The 19,282-nt window shown below is 35.8% G+C and overlaps 1 protein-coding gene across 4 annotated transcripts in view; it reads left to right on the top strand.

The window, feature by feature from the left end:
* esyt2b (extended synaptotagmin-like protein 2b) overlaps positions 1-19,282 on the top strand; it is a 35,355-nt gene that overhangs the window by 1,977 nt on the left and 14,096 nt on the right. For all 4 annotated transcript variants that reach the window (XM_055037705.1, XM_055037704.1, XM_055037703.1 and 1 more), the window contains exons 2-7: positions 2,767-2,808; positions 3,287-3,421; positions 3,700-3,776; positions 5,239-5,311; positions 6,777-6,866; positions 14,260-14,315. In XM_055037705.1, the coding sequence (XP_054893680.1) occupies positions 2,767-2,808; positions 3,287-3,421; positions 3,700-3,776; positions 5,239-5,311; positions 6,777-6,866; positions 14,260-14,315 (473 nt within the window). The remainder of the gene's footprint in view (positions 1-2,766; positions 2,809-3,286; positions 3,422-3,699; positions 3,777-5,238; positions 5,312-6,776; positions 6,867-14,259; positions 14,316-19,282) is intronic.

Below are 19,282 nucleotides of genomic sequence, written 5' to 3'. Positions count from 1 at the left end.
TTCAGTAAAAAAAAAAAGATCAACTTACACATTTTTGTAATAAATTTCAATGTAACTATGATATTTTTTATTATTATTGTTCAAATCCTTTAATAAAATTAATTTGCATTTATCCAAAAAAGAGAATAATTATTTCTAGTGTTACTAAGATTATAAAATCTTACAGGTATTATAATGTTTTCTAACATGTGTATTGAAATTGTAATAGATGTAAGCAAAATAAAGAACAAATATCTATTAACTTTACTAACTTCTAAGTGCTCATTGTGGAGAATAATATAGACTTTTGGCTTTTTATACAAGAATATTGTTTTTATATATGCTGAACAATCAGTCATTGTATCTGATCAGATTCGTGCAGTGAGCTGTTTTATGGATTTACAACACAAAGTTGTGGTTAAAGAATTGGATTGCTTTACATAAGTCATTTTAATTATTTTTTTTTAGCTTTTTTTCAACATGACCGCTTAGGCTTTTCTTGAATTTAAATATTTCCAAGCTTCCAAATGTCTTCTTCTTGAGAGCCTTCTTTTTGCCAGCTGACTAGCAGAGTGGATCAAAAACAAAATGTCTCTGAAATAAGTCAAAATATCGAGGCTTAAAAACTAATAAAACTACCAGGAAAGCGGAGGTGTACTGTATAGTTTGAGTCTTGGTTTCGAGGAAGATGTACTGAAGGTCAATGAGTTAAAGTTATTGAGTTCAAACATCAATAATATTTGCCAATATTTAAACAAGGGAGAAAGGATATTAGGATGTTGTGCAACTGTTCAATGTTTTGATGATAAATGTGATCGACAAACTTTCCCAACTCTATTCTTTCTCAGCAGCTTTCATCACTCTCTGTGTTAGGTATTGTCATCTGCATCAGGAATGATCCACTGCAGTGATCCTTGAGTGTTACACAATGTATAGATCCACACTATCAGGAGTAAAATTAGCTTCAATTTCAGGAATATCCCACAGCTGTTGGTGATTGAATGAACCGTTTGGCCTATGGAGCTGCCAGAAGGGTGAAGAAATTTTTGACTGAATATAATTTTCTTCAGAATAAAGCCTAAATTTATTAGACTGACTAAACCGGAATCTCATATTTTTTAGATTGAACATAGAATTTTTGTAAACATAGCTTAAGAATCATAAACACATCATCTTGTGCGTGTGTGTATTAAAAAGAATTTTACACTTTTGGAGTAAGTTTGTATAGTGTCATGCTTTTTCCGTTTGAAGATAAAGGCCCTAGCAGCGCCCATCCTGTCCAATCACTTCCAGGTGTCATTTAGAGATGACGGTATAAAACGGGCTGAAAATAATTTCACCAGCCACACTCGGTAGTGTTTGATTTGTAAAAAAGTTACACATTTTGATTCCATTTCAAAAGCACCAGTTGGAGTGAACTCTTTATTCAAATCCCATCCACAATCATGGCTTTAAACAAGCATCTCTCAGTCGTCTCTCTTATTATGCTATCTATGATCTGGGTATAACCTCATTTTCTGTGAACTTTGTGTTTTGAATACAAAAGTAGAATTATGTCAGAATAATGTCAAATCCATTTAGCTGTAACTCTTTGTCTCCAACAGAAGGCTGTAAGCTCAGGAAGTAACAGAAACGAAACCAGTGTGTCAAACATAGTTTAAAGATCTCAAAGTCTTTTATGTTTAGCACCACCTCAACATTGATGTCATGGACTGAAAAATCAATATTCTCACGCCTGAGCGGCTCCACTTGAAAACTTTTTTAAACTATAAACCTGATTTTTAAATATTAGCTTAGACTTTATGCTCCCCATCGCCCTGCTCTTGTCACTTTACTGTCCACATTTTGACATGAATGCTGAGTCTTGAGAAATAGCGCTGTCTCTTGAAGTTGTTGCATCACATTTAAAATCTTATCTGAAAGCCCCTCACATCAGTTCAGCCGTTCAACCTAAAATGTCAAACACATCTATCAGAATTATATAGTACTTTTCAGGGCACTCAAAGATCCCTTACAGTGAAATAAGTTAGTCCCATTCATGCCCATTATCATGTTAGCAAGCTACTGGATTGTAGCACCAGCTGACAGTTCAGGCACTTATTTCGTGCCATCAGCCCTTCTGACCACCACTAGCAGACAAGGTGGGTGAAGTGTTTTACCTAAGGGCATTAAACAGTCACTCAAATCAGCGACCCACTGATTGCAGGAAGAACTTCTACCTCTGTTGCCACCATAACTAAAATTATTTTAACAGGATTGTGGACTCTTAAGTCCACGATGCTCCACAAAATGCCGTTACTATTAGTTGTGCTTTCTTTTTATTAGCTTCCTTCATCTTGTTACAATTTTGTGACAATACTCGGCTCCATTTGCTGAGTAAACTGCAAAATTGACCCATAAACGGTTCCATCCGTTACTTGTTTCTGTAAACAGTGCGCTGCTGTGCAACAGCAATGTTCTTGTTTCTTTGGGGTTATAAATCATTGACACTGACATCTGATTGCATATAATTAATAGTATGAATGACCTTTCAAAAATAATAATAATAATTTTAAAAAATCAATCTTCAGCAAAACGTCGGAATTGAGCCTCAAGACCCTGTGTGAACGTAGCCTTATTCTCTTAAAAAAAAAAAGAAAACATGAATAAAAACATACAAATGCACTAATAGATGGAGCAACAATGTTCCCTCTGTGCCAACAAGCAGAGCTGCAAAACTGTTATGATTCTGTAAATTAGAATTTTAAGTATTCTTTAAATGATCATGTCCTCTGTTCTTCACTGCAGGTCCATTTCCCAGATGTAGAGCGGGTTGAGTGGTTAAACAAGGTAAATAAATTGAACATCTGCCTCTTTTGCTTTGTATACTTCAGTGAATCTTTATTTTCCCTTTTTTTGTGAAGTTTCCTAAACTGGAAGTCTCTTACCCTGCTACCCTTTTCCCTTCCCACTCTGTCTGTCACACTGCAGCAAATTTAACTTAAACATGCAGCCTTGTGTCTGCACCAGTGTGAGAAGTATGCTGCACCCGCTGTGAATCCCCTTGGCAACAACCAGGATGTGCATTTGAAGTCACGCATGAGCATATATTAAAATAGTTGTGGCATTCTGAGAAGGGGGGTGAATAAAAATTGCATGCTCTGATGTTCCAGTTTATGGGAATTCTGACCCCGCTTTCTGAAAATAGAAGTACATTTTTAATATTTTAAATAAATATGTCATTCACAGAGTGACACAAGCAGCAACACATTTGAAAGATTTTACTTAAGTTGTCCTCAAAAAGTGACATGCCTTTATTTTCCTGCAGACTGTTATGCAGATGTGGCCATACATCTGTCAGTTTGTGGAAAAACTGTTCCGTGAGATGATCGAGCCGGCAGTGAAGGAGTGCCACGTCCATCTCAGCACCTTCTGCTTCAGTAAGATCGACATAGGAAACAAAGTGAGTGTTGCAGAAAGTGCCGGTGTGTTGCTCTAGTAGCTACAAAACAGGCCACTGTCAGCAGGTGCTGTCTGACAGCTGGGGGAGGTTCTAGCTCAACCATGAAAATACATGACAGAGAGGTCAGTGTCACAAATAGTTTCCATGGATGGGTGGGTGGGGAGTTGGAAAACAGGTCGACCTTGTGCCAAGCGTGTGAGAGTTGAGGGGGTGTTGTCATAGTGTTAATCAGCTGGAGCGGTGAGGTTGCCATAATGGTTACTTTTGTTATTTTCTAGCCAATCAGGATCAATGGAGTCAAGGTTTATACTGAAAATGTGGATCGGAGGCAGATCATCATGGACCTGCAGATCAGGTGAGTCAATAATATTAGCTATTTTGATTCGTTAAGATATTACTCCTGGCCTGAGGAATGACACATTTACCACTGACTGCAAACTCTCAGTGAACCTTGTTTCAGAAAGTCAAATTTTGCCAAGACCAGATTTCTCCATCGTCTATTTAATTGCTTCTTGCTTTTCACATTTCCTCCAACTTTTGTGACCTTTGACTTGGCAGTTACTGAGAAATTGATAAATAATCAAAAGCATCCATGTTGGCACAGATTTTTGGCTTGCAAACTGCCCAGAAAGATCTCTGAGGGAATATAAAATCACTAAAGTATTTGTTCTTTATAAAATGCCTCTAGTTCCCTCCATAGTAATTGGCAGTAATTGTAAAAATATTGAAGCTTTTTGCTGTGGCATTCTCTCACACTGGAAAAATGAGAAAAATCATAATTCTATTTTCTGTACATCTATTCAGTGAGGTAATAAATCCCATGTTAATACATATAGCTTGTAGAAAGAGTAACTTTTATTGTGATGTAATGTAAAGTATTGTAATGTAAAAGTTTCCAATGACCTTTGATGGGAAACACAAAGGCCATCGGCCCACAGCATCACAGATTTTCAACCATACTTACAACTGGGCATGGGATGCTTTTCTATGTATTCATCTCCTGTTTATCACAAGAGCAACCTGCACTGCCTATTGCTGTAAAGCTGAATCTTAGAATCATCTGATCAAAACACACATTTTGATTAGCTGATCACATAAAAATACATAGACTGTATTTTTGATGGTCGTACAGAAAAAAAAATCTTTTTGTGTCAGACTTTTCAAACAAGGAGTTTGATAACCAGAAAAGGTTGTTTTGGAGACTTGGTGACCCCAATGTGCAACTCTGTGCTGCAGTTCTTAACTATAGATGCTGACTTTACTTTAAGGCTTGGTGGATGTATAAGTATGCAAGCTAACTTTAAAATCTATTTGAATTTAATAATTTTAAGTAGTTATTTTAATTTCAAAAAGTTTGTTTTCTCATTAGCAGTCATGCGAAATGTTCCATATTTTTTGCCTGGAATCTAGAGAGTTACACAACAGACTAATTAAAACTGAAAATGTTTTGTTAAGAAACATCCCTCACTGAGCACTCTATTACTATAATGCAGTATTGAATTGTGTAGTCTGCACTATAAGCTATTGACTCATAAGTAGGTGTCATGGCAATGACTAAATAATAAAATTGGGTGTAACAAAAGTTTTATTTTTTAAACTAACATAAAAATAACAGGATAATCAGGTTTTGTTTCTGTGAAAATAACTCAAACGTTATTAGCAGCAGTTTCACCTGTTCTCGGTTTCCATGTATTTTTTTAAGAGCATTTGACTTTTTTGAGCATTGTAACATGAAATCCTAAAGGAAATAAATCAAGAGCTGAAAATTGTTATAAAAAGTGATGGAAACCTGATGAGATTTTGTCCGTGCCTCCCAGCTTCGTTGGGAACACTGAGATTGATGTGGACATCAAACGCTACTACTGCAAAGCTGGGATCAAGAGCATTCAGGTGAGGAAAATCCCTTTGGTTTGATTTCGTTCTCTCTTTTTGCTGAGGTACTTCCTTTTTCCTCTTGAGTTTTGGTCTCAGCAAAAACCATCAAACAAAAGTCATACAGGAGCAGATAGAGAGGGACACAGAGATGGGAGGCAGAAGTCTGTCTTGTCGTTTCTTATTTACAACATTATTCTGTGAAGCATATAAAGCCAGAGTTATTTTAGGGAAATGTATAGTCATAACAACATCATCAAGGCACTAAGGGAGCAGCTTTATTCTTACAAACATTTTTACTTGGCACATAAATTATTTTTAAATCATGTGTTCCAGTGCTCTGTTTATGGTTTCTTTGTCGATTATCATTAGTCAGTATAAAGACAATTGTAATATTGCTTAACTGTAGAAATTGTTGTCAATATGTTCCCATATTGATGTCTAAACCTATCATTATTTATTTCTATCTCCTCTGCTCTGTCTGTGTTGCAGTAGGAGAAATCTGCATTATTCTTCAGAGTGCTTTTATATCTTCTCCTAAGGAAACATTTGTTGCACTCTGCTCCTGTTATGCAACTCATGGAGACCTGCAAAGAGCATCTCTTTTACAGTGATTATGAATAGCACTAATTCAAGTTGTTGTTTGCTTCTGGAGCACTTGGATTAAATCCTATTGGTCATTAATCATATAGTATATAATTAGCTTTTTGTGAGGTCAGACATCAGTCTATCTTCTAATAAACCAGAAGCTGTATTGAGTTTTTCTTCTTCGAATAGACCATTGTGAAAAAATCAATTCACAATGGTATAGAGTAGTCTATACCAATTTGGTATAGTTCACTCTGTTCTTATTTTGATATTATTCATTGAGACCATTTGCTCAATAATTTGATCAACAGTGTTAACATAAGATCCATATCAGAGGTGTGAAAGTTGGCACTGATTTTAGTTCATAACTGTGAGATGTCTTTACACTCCAAAATTATGCTAATATACTTGTACTTTGCTCTTTGTTATTTAAGTTTGCTTTTTCTTAGGGACACAAAAACACTGTCAAGGGCGAGTTTTCGTTGCCAGGTTAGAGAAAGTTATGCTTCTCCCTACCCTTCTCTATAATGAATAACCAAAAAGATTTAAAAGAAAAAGTAGAAATATTTTGTGTAAAATCGGAAGTAAGTTTTCGATCAGGAAAAACATAAATTTCCTTTGTTCCGAGCTGGTGCTCTCAGCAGCATTTTGTTTACCACACAACACAAATAAACCTTTTCAGATTCTATAATCCCAGCAATGTCCATAAAACAATATGGAAAAGGTGGAGGATGAAGCTGGCAGGTGCAAAGCCAGACAACGATCGAGTTTCCAGCCTATCGTGTGTGCCAGCTGCGGCTTCTCCACCGCTCAGGAATGTTGAGCTCCAACTCTCTTAAGCTTCCTTCTCTCATGTCCACATGCATCACTCTTGTTCTCTCCTGTGTTTCCATAGATCCACGGTGTGATGAGAGTGGTGATGGAGCCCTTGCTGGGGGATGTGCCTCTAGTTGGAGGACTGTCCCTGTTTTTCCTCAAGAAGCCAGTAAGTGTGACTTCCTCATGCTAATCACACTAGGCTTGGGAATTATTAAATTTAAAATGCTAAACAGAGCGATTATCAGAACAGATAACTTAAATGTGGAAATACGGGACCAGATATCCTGTGTTGTAAAAATCATTCAGTTTTACATTTGCACTTGGAAAGCATGCAGAAAAGGAGATAAAAACTGCCACCATTCAGTTTACCCATCTTGTTGAACTAATTACTCACACCAATCAAACGTAAAAAGGTATTTTATATAGTATTTCCATAAAGTGGAAGAATTTTAAGTATGAGAATCTGAAAGTGCCTAACAGTCTTAACAGTTGTCTTAGATACATGCAATTTGTCCACTATGTGAAGACTTCTGAGAACATTCTTAAGCAAACAGCATCATGAAAACCAAGGAATTCTTCAAACACCACAGGGATAAATTTGTGGAGAAGTTTAAAGTTATGATATAAATCAATATGTGAGCATTAGAGGAAGGCAGTAAAATATCTGCCTTCATTTACTGCCGTGAGAGCCTTAGTTTAGATGCATCTCTTCTAAACCAAGAGGCTGGGATGAGAGAGCAATCCAGAAAGTAGTTAACAAGAAGAGCTTTGGAGATTCTCAGCTCAAGTTGGAAAATCTACTGATGGTCCAACTATTTGCCATGCATTACGCACATATGTAGGTCTCCACACAATCTGATGGAGCTTAAGCTAATTTTGCAAGAATTGACAAAAATGACTCCATAACTTGATAGAGCTACAGTTATATGTGCAGAAAAATTTGTTTTGGCAAAAGGTACAAACACAAGCCACAATTTCAGTTTTTATTTGTAAAAAAGAATTTAGAACCCTATGTCATCTTACATCCATGTCACAAAAACACATTAAAGTACTACTTTGTGTTTGTCCATCATCTGAAGTCCTGCCCAGTGAAGCGTGTGATTGAATTTCAGTAAAAGGAGGGAAAAGTACTTTTGCCATGGACTGTGTTACATTTTATGAGCCAATTGTTGCTTTTCTTCTAACTATTCAGAAAAAATTCCTCCTTAATCATTTCATAAGGTGCCTGGATTATATTTTACTGCCTCAATTTCCTGATAGATGTCAGTTATTTTCTCCCTTTGTTTCAAATGCAGTCGAGCACTGTCTGATAAAGTCATCTGGCATGATTTGCCTCCACATTGTTGATATTTTCCAGTGCACGCGCTGTATTGATCTCACAATTCAACACCTCTGTTGAGCCGCCGCTGCAATGTTTGAAATTGTTTGACTGATTTATAGCAAATGCTTGGACTCAGTAGAGCTTTACTGGTGCTTTAAATAGCTGCAGATCAAGCCAGACCTACTTTGGCAGATTTCTTTACCCCAGGCACCGAGCTAAAGATGAGATATTACTCCTCTACAGGAGGCAGATGGAAGAAGCTGCTTCAGCCCATAAAACATGATGTAATCCCATGTAAACAAATGGTAGTATTAACAGCATTAGTTTAGAGTAGTGGAGAAGAAATGAAATGCTAAATCAGCAAACCTATGATAGATAAAAAAACAAAGTCACGAGAATTTGTGTGGCCCAGACTTTAAATAATTTATTCTCCTCTCCTAAAAGGCTGGTCGCTGAATGATAAATGAGACATTTCCAGATCCTGTGAGGTCTTTGCCTTGTCTGGACTGTGTGTGATCACAATAAATGTGACTAAGTGTGGTGTAAATAGAAGATGCAACACATTCTGCAGTGAGATTTTATTACTGCAGCTCTGATGAACAAACACTTTGTTTAAGCCGAGGACTGCAGTCAAGGATCTATGGAGGATGCTTGTCCTGCAAACATGATTATTTCATTGTCAGTTAATCAGCGTGCAGTTTTGGATTGAATTAATTAATCACACATTGAAGAGCTTTCACACAGTTGTATTCACACAGTTTGTTCGCAGTTTGGGAAATTGCTGATGTTTCCTCATTAAAAAATGTTTTGAACAAATTTCCTGATTCTCTTAAATTGTCATAGAATAAACTAAAATACATTAGATTAAGATTGGACTAGATTAAATTTGATTAATGTGAAACATTATTTTGATCATAAACAGTTGTTCTACCTACAATGGAGAACTGTAAATTAAAGGAAAATATTGCCAATGGAAAAGTAAATTTCCACCAAAAATCTAGATTCTAGATTAATTTGACATATTAACAAAACAAAAAACTTGGATAATCTCTGATACAGACTGGATATCTGCTGAAAAAAATTCCAAGATTAAAGCTAGAAATTGATAATAATAAACCAAAGTCAGACATTTGAGACAAAAGTCCTCCATGGTTTAATTGGAGGACATGGATATGGATTTTTGCATAATGTCTGTTGAAGATTCAGGCTCGTTTCCTTTATCAGAAAAACATCTTTCGGGTGTAGACTCACCATGAACGCCTCCAATACCAACATTCCTGACATCATTGATCACTCTCAGAAGCTCAGCAAATTCCAGCTATGACTGGATTCCACTTGTGCAATAAGTTCTGTCATGAGATATCGTTGCTACATCGTATTCCTAGATCAGCTGTTAAGTGCTAAGTCTATGCTAAATGTAAAAGTGATTGGAAACAGCCACAACTCAGCCACAAAGTGCCAGGCCATTATAAAATCACGGAGTGGGATCTGCAGAGGCTGGGATGCATAATGTGCAGAGGTTACCAAATGTCTAAAGAGTCAGCAACTAAGTACCTCTAAACTTCATGTGGTCCTCAGATTATGTCAGTATCGGTACATAGAGAGCTTTCTGGTATGGATCGCCATGGCTTAATAGCTGCATACAAGCCTTTGTTTCCAATTGCAGTGCAAAGTTTCAGATGCAGAGATGTAAAGCAGCATCTTTGAATGGGCAAATTATGCTTCTTTGTTTGGCAATCCAATGAATAGGTCTGGATTTGACAGTTGCCAAGCGAACAATACTTTTTTGATTGCACTGTGTCAAGTGTAATGTTTAGTGCAGAGGCGATTGTGGTGTGGAGCTGTTTTTCAATCCCATCATTCCAGTAAGAAGAACTCTTACTGCTTCAGCATGACTTCAGCATGACCAGTTAATTTTATGAGCAGTTTGAGGAAGGCCCCTTCTTGTTCCAACATGACTGCACACACCGGTCCACAAAGCAAGGTCTGTACAGACATGGATTAGTGAATTTGATGTGAAGGAACAGGACTGATTTGCATCAACTTCATAGAAAATCTTTAGAGAACCTTTTGCACCAAATCTTTACACATCACTGACAGATGCTTGCAGTTATATGAAGAATATGCCAATTAAACACAGACTGTAGCATCTGATTCAGAGTAATTGTGTTTTAAGTGAAATGAGTGAAAATTTGTAAGAACTCCACATCACCTAAATTATCCTTTTTAGAGACTAGGAATAAAGCACACATCCCTCATAAATTGTATTACCCACCAGAGACTTGGTGGATGAGAAAAGCTAATGTGCTTTGGACAAGTGTATCCTGTGTACACCGGTCACCATAACAAATTTTGTCGGACGATATGTTGTCCTATTACTTATTGCAATAAACGATGATGTTGTTTTGAGATCATTTTCAAATAACAGAATAATAGTCATTTAAATTCACCTTCTCAAAGACACATAAACTTTAATCTTTAAAAACACTTCAGAAGATATTGTAAATATACAAAGTAAAACAATAAATAAAATGGAAATAAAAAACACAACCAAAAGCATATTTAAAGTGAATTTTGATTTGTCTATAAATATTAAGAAATATTAATCGTCAGAATGAAAGTGATCAAGTTCATTTAAAATTTTCATGCAATTAATTGATTATATGCTTATTATGATAGGCTTAATCCTGATTGTATTTATTATTTCTTCAATTAAATACTTCCAAGTAGCTAGCTGTAATATGAAGAGTGTATTCCAGTCTTTCAGCAAAAAAGACTATGTGGTTTGGTGACCAAAAGTAGGCAAAACAGGACCCAGTGTACTGTAGATATTGGTTCTGCTCTCTGGTATTTAGATATTGGTATTCTACACTGGAAGCTCAAAAATATTGACTGTCATCCCCAGAGATGTTCTTCTTAAAATATACACGGATTGAGTGTATATTTACAGATTGAGTGCTCACACTGTTATTGATTAAAATCTCTGCAAAACAGCAGAGCAAGCATGTATGTGTGGAGGACCAGGTGTTTCCTAAATTTTCTCTTATTAAAAAAGAATAGTATTTAAGAACAAAAAAAAGTAGCAGTTGTGTGCAGGAGAGTAAGTCACTGATTAATCTTGAAAAATGCAATGTTCCCTGTTTTATCCGTCACATCAACCAAGCCATCTCCAAAATATTCATTGTGGAATATTTTCTCAGCACACTTGTTTTGTCAATGAGCTGGAGTCTTGTATCTACACTACAGCACAAATCCCTCTCAGAGTCCCCACCCAATCATTCATAGTCCCGCAGTCCTCCCCCTCCACCCTGCAGCTTTGGTGTTGTATGCTGTGGTCTGCTGCAGAATAAGCAGGGGAGCCTGAGAAAAAAAGTGAGAAAGGCTCATTAAGAAAACACTGCTTTTAGAGCTCGGAGGCAGACACTGATCAAAGCCCTGTGGAGGCTGATTCTGCTTGTATCCCTGTGCTGAGTTCTTTCTGTTCAATCCTCTCTTTCATTCGTTTTTATCACAAACCTTCCCCCGTCTTTTCCTTATTGGAACTGATATGTTTCATGTGATCACAAATAACATTGACAGCAGCTTTTTCATGCAGCAAGAGTACTATGTCCCTCACCTCATTATTCTGAAAACTAATGAGACCCCAAACAGCCTTGGTGGCTTTTGTGAATATATCATTAAGTAGGTGTTTTTGTGTTCATTTCTGTTCAGGCATATGCGCTTTCAATGCTCAACAGTTGTAAACTATGTCTAATGTTGAATGCAGCGTTTGTTTTATTCCTTAAGAACATATTCTTTCCTCTAGTTACTGTGAATGTCCAACACTTTCATTTAGCTCTTTTTCTGCAGTTGTATACAGAGAAATATCCAAGCTAACTCTAACTCTGTTTATATTGATATTGGTGGTGATCAGGGTACGCTCTTGGTGTCAGTTTTGTAACACAGGGATACAAATTCTTGTTCTATTGGGACTTTAACACACGTCATCTTAAGTCTTTGCAGACAAAGTTCCAAAGCACGTACCATATCCAGAGGCCAAAGGATATGGTACTGGAAGGCAGTTATGCCTTCCAGTTTAACACAACTGGAAGGCAAAAATAGCTCAACAGCAAAAATAGCTTGTTAAATACAAGGTGCATTGAATTCTGCAGTATATTTCAAAACGCAACATTTCAACAATTGAATGAGATGGGCTGTAGCAGTAGGATAACATGCAGGAGTGCAACTACCATCTGTTAGTGTATGAAGAAAAAATGTGGCTGCATGTCACAATTTGACAATAAGGAGATTTTATGACAATACCGTTCTAATCTCCTAATGGCTACTGCAAGCAGGGTAGTGTACCATGATGGAGAATTTGTTTTCCAGTGACCTTCATTACCACCCGATTAGCAATCTAACCAGACCATCTTTGAAATGTAGTGAAACAAGAAATTCACATAATGGATGTACAGCACACAGATCTACAGAAACCACTTGATGTAATCATATCTTTACAGAACAAAAGCTGTAAGGAATATTTGTGATCCCTTTTTGAATTTCTACGACTAATTAAGGCAGTTTTGAAGGGAAAATATTGTTCAAATATGTACTACAAATCTGGACGTAGTAAAGGTCAGTAGTTTAAAAAAAACAGAGTTTATTTGTCTGGTGAAAACTGTGAAGTGGTATCTTCTTTCAGATGTTGTCAAACCAGCAGCATTTGGGAGGGCAGCAGCAGCTAGAATGTCACTTGACGCCTAAGCAACAGAAGGACTTGCCTGCTGTCTGTGGACTCTCTGTCCACCAGCTTTTCTATCATTTTATTCCCTTGATAACATTGTTGCATTGGCTATTTTACATAATGTTTCACAGACATCATGGAGCCAAGTATTCTCTGGCTGGCCCTCAAGATAGAAAAGACCCCAAATTAACAAATGCTGTTTTGTAAGAATGAAATAAAAAGGTAGGATGCTGTTTTTGGTCTGAGCTGGTTGACAATAGTCACCAGGACCCTACAGATGCTTTTTTGCTACAGTTATAGCAACAAATGGACAAAAGAGTTTCTGCATTCCTTTCTAGGAATGCATAGTACTTATTAGAAAATCTTCTGATACCAGCTAGACTAACTGAAAGGGTTAATTGGTGGACTACCCCTAAAACAGGTAATTTGGATTCTACCATTTTGACAAATTAGCTCTGGAATATTTCCCACGAACATAACCAGGTCTGCTGCATTTTATGACGTTCAAGAGTTGTGGATTTGGTTGACAAACATTTGAAGTTTCCACACAGCATTTTCTAGTGATGATGATGATTGTCCTGTTGTTAAGCTGGCTCCTCCAGAAAAATCCCTCGTTTCTTATCTCATTTCATTGTCTATTTCACAAAAAATTTGCTTACGTTTTGAGCTTGGTTTTCAAATTGAGATCTCTAAAACAGAGATTAATACTGAAATGTTCGCTTTGCTACTTATGAATTTATGTTCTTCCAATCCAAAATCCTTAAAGAAAAACTTATTTCTAAAAAAATATTTTAAGACGTTTCTTACAAATTGCCAGGTTTTGTAGGGGTCATTGCTCCCACCCTACACTTCACCCTCATATGGTGCAATATGTTACAGCATGGAAAGGATAGAGAATAGTTTTAAAACTTCTGCACAAAACTGAAGATCTTTATCAACATTATCATAAATTAAAAATCCTATTAATTTAAATTAAAGTATAAAGATAAAATCTTTAGTTGATGAAATTTTTTTTATTATCAGTCAGGCCTGATTCCAAAATAGTTTTATTCGTCACTGTATGCTGTTTACTATTTAAAGCTGTGAGAAAAAGAAGTTAATCAATTTTAAGATGAGTCAGAAAACTCTGAGGTCTCGGGCCTAAAAGAGGTTGACAATGTTTTATAGGTGCTCCATCTGAGTGAGGCTAAGGTAATAAATATGACATAATTATGAGGTAAGAAAAGTTTGTTGGAACAAAACAAGAGCAACTTTTCCAAGAAAACTTTTGATAGATAAGTTTCCTACTGCTTGAGACAAGTTTTCTGTGTGTGCTGTAATCAATCAGCCGGTTTATTGGCCAGAAAACATGAAGCCAAGTGGTAAATGGAGGTTGGTGGCAGAAAACAATAACGTTAAGTGTTTGAATCCAGTTGAAGCCATTCACACTCTTTGTTCCTGCAGTCTTACCCATGGGTATATGTGTATGTTCTCATTGTTTTTTTTATTTGTTTGTTTTTTTCCTCTGTGGTTTAGCTTCTAGACATAACCTGGACTGGCCTCTCAAATATCCTGGACATTCCTGGGCTCAAGTAAGTCAATGCAAACTTGATTTTCTTGTTCTTCCACAAAAAAACAGCTATTTTAAGACATAATGGAAGTTTTCAGTGCTACATTTTAGAGACGTTAGATGCCTTTTTGCTTTGCTTTTCTATAAACCTGTAACTTTGTTATTTAAGTCATTTTAGACAAAGACAAGCAGTCACATATTCCTTGGTAATACCTTGATATCTATGCTTAGATGTAAAGCAAATTATCTAACTGACCACAAGAAAGCTAGAAAATGTGTATTTTGTAAGCGCTTTCCTCGTTATTACTCTTTATTCTTTAACTTCCCCCCTTGGTTATTAAGTAGGCTGGGTAGAGAGCAAATGGGAGCTAATTAACAGCCACTTTCATCCAGACACAATTACTCTCTTCCATCTTGAGTGGTTTCCTACATTATTTAAACTGCTTTGAAAGTGATACAGTCATTAATACTGCATGTAATTTTCTGGGATTTCAGCTGCTTGTTGGGGGAGAAAGACTTGCTGGCAGAAGCAGAGCCCACTGGACACTCTTTCGTCCCTTTGTTTCTTTGCTCTGTGGGAGTGAAATGAATCTGTTCACCTTGAGTGCAGTGGGTTTGTTGCTTGATGCGGTAGTGGGAAGCACTTGGGAGTAAAAGAGGAAAAAAGATGCTGTAGTAAAGGCAGAAAGTAAAAGCAAAATGTCTTATTAGATGCATAAGGTTTAATGTGCAGTAAATTTGTATGACATGCTGTAGATTTTAATGGCATAGAAATGTTTTAAAAACTGAGCAAATGTTTGTGATTATAATTTTAAACATTCTCATGTAATCATAAGGGTAGCTGTTATATTTTTGCAGAATAACAGTTAACAGACAAGTGGAAAAATTATAATTATACACTTATTAATATTGTTCTTAAATCTACTGTTTATTGTTGCTAACTTTGGTTAATGTGAATTCACAATCCATTTTGGTGTGGCAATAATTTTGTTGCCTGTGCTTGTTTTGCCATTATTCATAGTCCTTGGTGCAGGAGCTCAGAGGCTCCACCAGCCCACGTCTCCCCTGAAGGGGCTGAAAGACACAGCAGTATAACTGGACAACAACTTTCCTATTAGAATCCACAGTATCAGCTTGGACCATTGCATATTTTAAAAGGCTAATATGCTATCAAAATGCAACTTTTGCATTTTTCTAAAGGAAAATGGTTTTTGCTTCATTTGTGCATTGGATTCACAAGAGTTGTACTTTTCTGCCAGAAACACATCACATATAGATGTTATCTGTTATTTTAATCAATTGATGTGCTCTTGTACTGCCCTGCTATTCAGATATTATATGGAAATGAAAGTGTACAGACAAGGTTTTACAAGGTTGCTGTTAAAAATCCCTAAGAATAATCTGAAAAGAGAGCTGGATTCAACTTCATGTAAGACACTAACAGACTCTATTTCTTCCTTTAGAAAAAAAAAAATCTAATTTCTTAGTCCTTTCTTGGCATCCATTCAGAATGTTCTCCAGTTCAGAGAAAAATGTTTTTACCCCTTTCAAATTTCTTCAGCGTTTGTTTTTTAGTTGCACATTCAATTCAGTTTCTTTCATTCTCTATACCTACTGTCATATAATTTTACAAAACAATCAGGTCTGATTCATACAGATATGTATAACCATTTCCATTCGTATAGATAGATTACAATATATTTACATACTTTCCTATTTGATCTTAGTTATAAAACAACACAATGAGGATAAACACTGAAACTATATCTTTGTCTAGGTACAGGTCAGTTTGCATACATTTTCGCCCACTGTAAATTAAATTGAAATCATCTGTCTGTTACTGAAGTTCGTTTGAATATCTTTGACAAGGAAATTTCACAAAATCAGAATTAACCTACAAAGGAGCCAGCACTTGAACAGAGTGCTGCACATTTAAACCCCTGCCATTGGAGAATGCATTAAACATTTCTTAGGAGAGTTGTAATATCTGTCGCAACCTTATGTAGGTGCCAATGAGTTCTGCTGATGAGGAAATATTTTGCTGTGCAACTGAAAACATTCATCTCTTAAATGTGCCCTCTCTTAAGCTGGTACATTCAGGGACTATTAATGCCGAAAATAGATGAATGTTTCTTCTATAACATACAGATTTTATGGCAGTGTGGTAGCCGCTACAGCAAACATGATGAAGTGACTGGCACAACAATTAGTACAAAATCATACACGGGCAAGGCGAAGGCAATGAAATTTATATGACTCGATGGTTTGTGAAAACCATTACCATCATGTTGTAAATTGCCAGTAAAGTGCAAATACAGTATGCATGCAGTCCATAGAAGTATACTAACGTAAATAACTCACACACAGAGATATGTGGGTGTTCTGGTGTTTATGCCAGGAGAGCAGAAAAATGCCACTACAAGCACTTATGCAGCAGGAATCTCTTTTTTCCAGAAATGTTTCAGCTCTGTCATCATATAACCGTTTCCCTCAACGATAAACTGATATTGAAACTGAGAATTGAGAATTTCCTCTTCGCAACAGACCACAGAGGAAGAACGTCTCAATTGAGAAGTGAATTTGCCTTATGTTTCAGTTTCTAATTTTTTTAATGAACCAGATAATGTTTCAAAAAAAAAAAAATATATTATATATATATATATATATATATATATATATATATATATATATATATATATATATATATATATATATATGTATATATATATATTATGGTATTGCCTCATTTATTTGTAATTATTTATTATGGCTATGCATTATTAATCACTTGTTATTTATTTGTAATGAAGGGTTATATTTCACCTGTTTAATTAGTGGGTTTTCCCTTGTTGGTCTTATATTGTTACAATGCATAAAACTGAAAAAAATTAGGGAAGGGCCCTAAGTCCTTAACAAATATGAAAGAAGTGGCGAAAGTTTATAATACTGTTGATTTAAGTGTTAATTATTATAGTATTAGTTTTTAAGCATTTGAATGACTGTTACTGTTAATTCATTAGTTTAAAAAAAATGTGTTATTCTGTCATGTTAAAAACAATAAGTGAAAAGGCAACTCAAATCACTCAGAGGAGCTTCAGTTTGTAAAATTTGGGAGTAATTTTACTATGCTTGCTTGTAAGTTGTGCCAAATAACACATATTTACTTGACCACAAATAAAATAATAAAACAATAATGGCAGTGTAATGTAGGAGAGTCCAAAGCCCTGGAACCTTTCATATTTTTGCCACTTTACACAAGCTCAGTCTGATTAGACAGAGAACATATTTGAAAAGCAATTTTTGGACATTGCCACAGATTTTTGGACATTGCCACAGATTTTTTGCGTTGAAATGCAGATTTTTTGGGTTTTGTTTGAAACATGTAAAAACTTCACAATTATACAGTAAATTCTGCTGGTGAAACAAACTTAACAAGAGCAGGAATGCTTTTGCAAGCCACTGTAAATCATATGAAACTAAATGTCAGTTCCCATACAACTAGTACATTTGTATTTTATTTTAATTTACATTTTTAAGTTAATGTGGAACTCTTTGCTAACATTAGATTTATATTGATGATTATTTACTAGACCTGCAGGTTTTCTAAACCAGCATGATTCTAAAAATAGTTGCAATGCAAATAGGCAAAAGGTTTTTCCTCTCGCAATGCAAACTAGCAGTGTCATCTGTAATGTAACTGAAATAGGCCTATATGTTATATTTGATATAAAATAAAAGTAAGAGAGATCATTTAGTTGATAGGAAGTATGTGGCATTGTGCTCACTGTTTAGAGACATAAATCACGCTAAAGGCTGCAGCATTAAAAGCATTCTCCGACATCAGGATGATGTTGCTCTTCTGTAACCCAATCTGTCAGCAATAAAGCGTTTGTGTTGCACAGCATTATATCTTGTTGCTGTTTTGTTATAGTAGTCTTGGTTTGCCTAAAGCTAACTGATTTTTAAGCTAAGCATGGCAGTCCTCTGTTCATTTCTTAATGCAACCATAAAATTAACTCAATACCACTTATCCACCCACATAACTTGTGAACTCTGGATATGAACCAAAAAATTAGATCTCATTCTCTTTACCTTGTCAAATCCCCATGAACAGGTCTTTCAACTGAATCCATTGGAAGTTTATTCATTATTTTTTTTTAATGATTACCTTTGGAGTTTTGGTATGTAGACTATCAGCCTGTGGGTGAAAAGTGCAAGGAATGAAACAGTTGTAGCCCAGGTCCTGAAGTTGTAGGTTCATGATGCAATGATTTCATATTCTGTAAAGATCTTATGAATGCCCACCAAGTTTTTGAATGGGCTTTGCTTCATGATTTTCATAATACTTTTTCCTTCCACTTAATTTTCCATTTCTGTGCACATATAAACAGCCAGCTTCTTTAGCAATGATCTTTGGTGGCTAACCCTTTTTCCACAGAGTGTCAAATACATACTTTTTGGATTAAAAATCCTTCTTATTGGTCTAGTGTAATATTTTTTTGAGGAAATGAGTTTTAGGTTTTTATTGACTGTAAGCCCAAATCACCATAATGTACAGAAATACATGGCATCATAGAAAAGTTACACACCAGTTTTCTGCTTTGTTCTCGAAGTAGAGTCATCAGTGTTGTGATATTTTTTGTGGTTTAGACAGAGTTAAACAAGACAGTATAGATATGGCTTTCTCCAAATTTTGGACACAAATTACATGCAGACTGTAACTAAGCTGCGGTACATTTTCATATGTCTGAATGAGTTGGAGTCACAAGGAATTAACTCATTAAGTTCTGTGTGACAAGTTATTTGCTTTTTGCAGCCTGATTATGTTTCCTGCAGCCAAAGATGTATTTTTCCTGTTTGGCTGATTAATGCTGAAAAATTACTCCCCAGACAATTTCAGGATTGCATCTAATTCGTATCTGAAGCAATAACTTTCATCAGAATAGGCACGTCATGTTACTCGGGCAATTTCTCAGTAATAACAACCAT

This window comes from Poeciliopsis prolifica, unplaced genomic scaffold, assembly GCF_027474105.1.
Source record: "Poeciliopsis prolifica strain line A6 unplaced genomic scaffold, Auburn_PproV2 SCAFFOLD012, whole genome shotgun sequence".
NCBI classification, from domain to species: Eukaryota; Metazoa; Chordata; class Actinopteri; order Cyprinodontiformes; family Poeciliidae; genus Poeciliopsis; species Poeciliopsis prolifica.
This window is presented reverse-complemented; position numbering and strand designations above follow the sequence as displayed.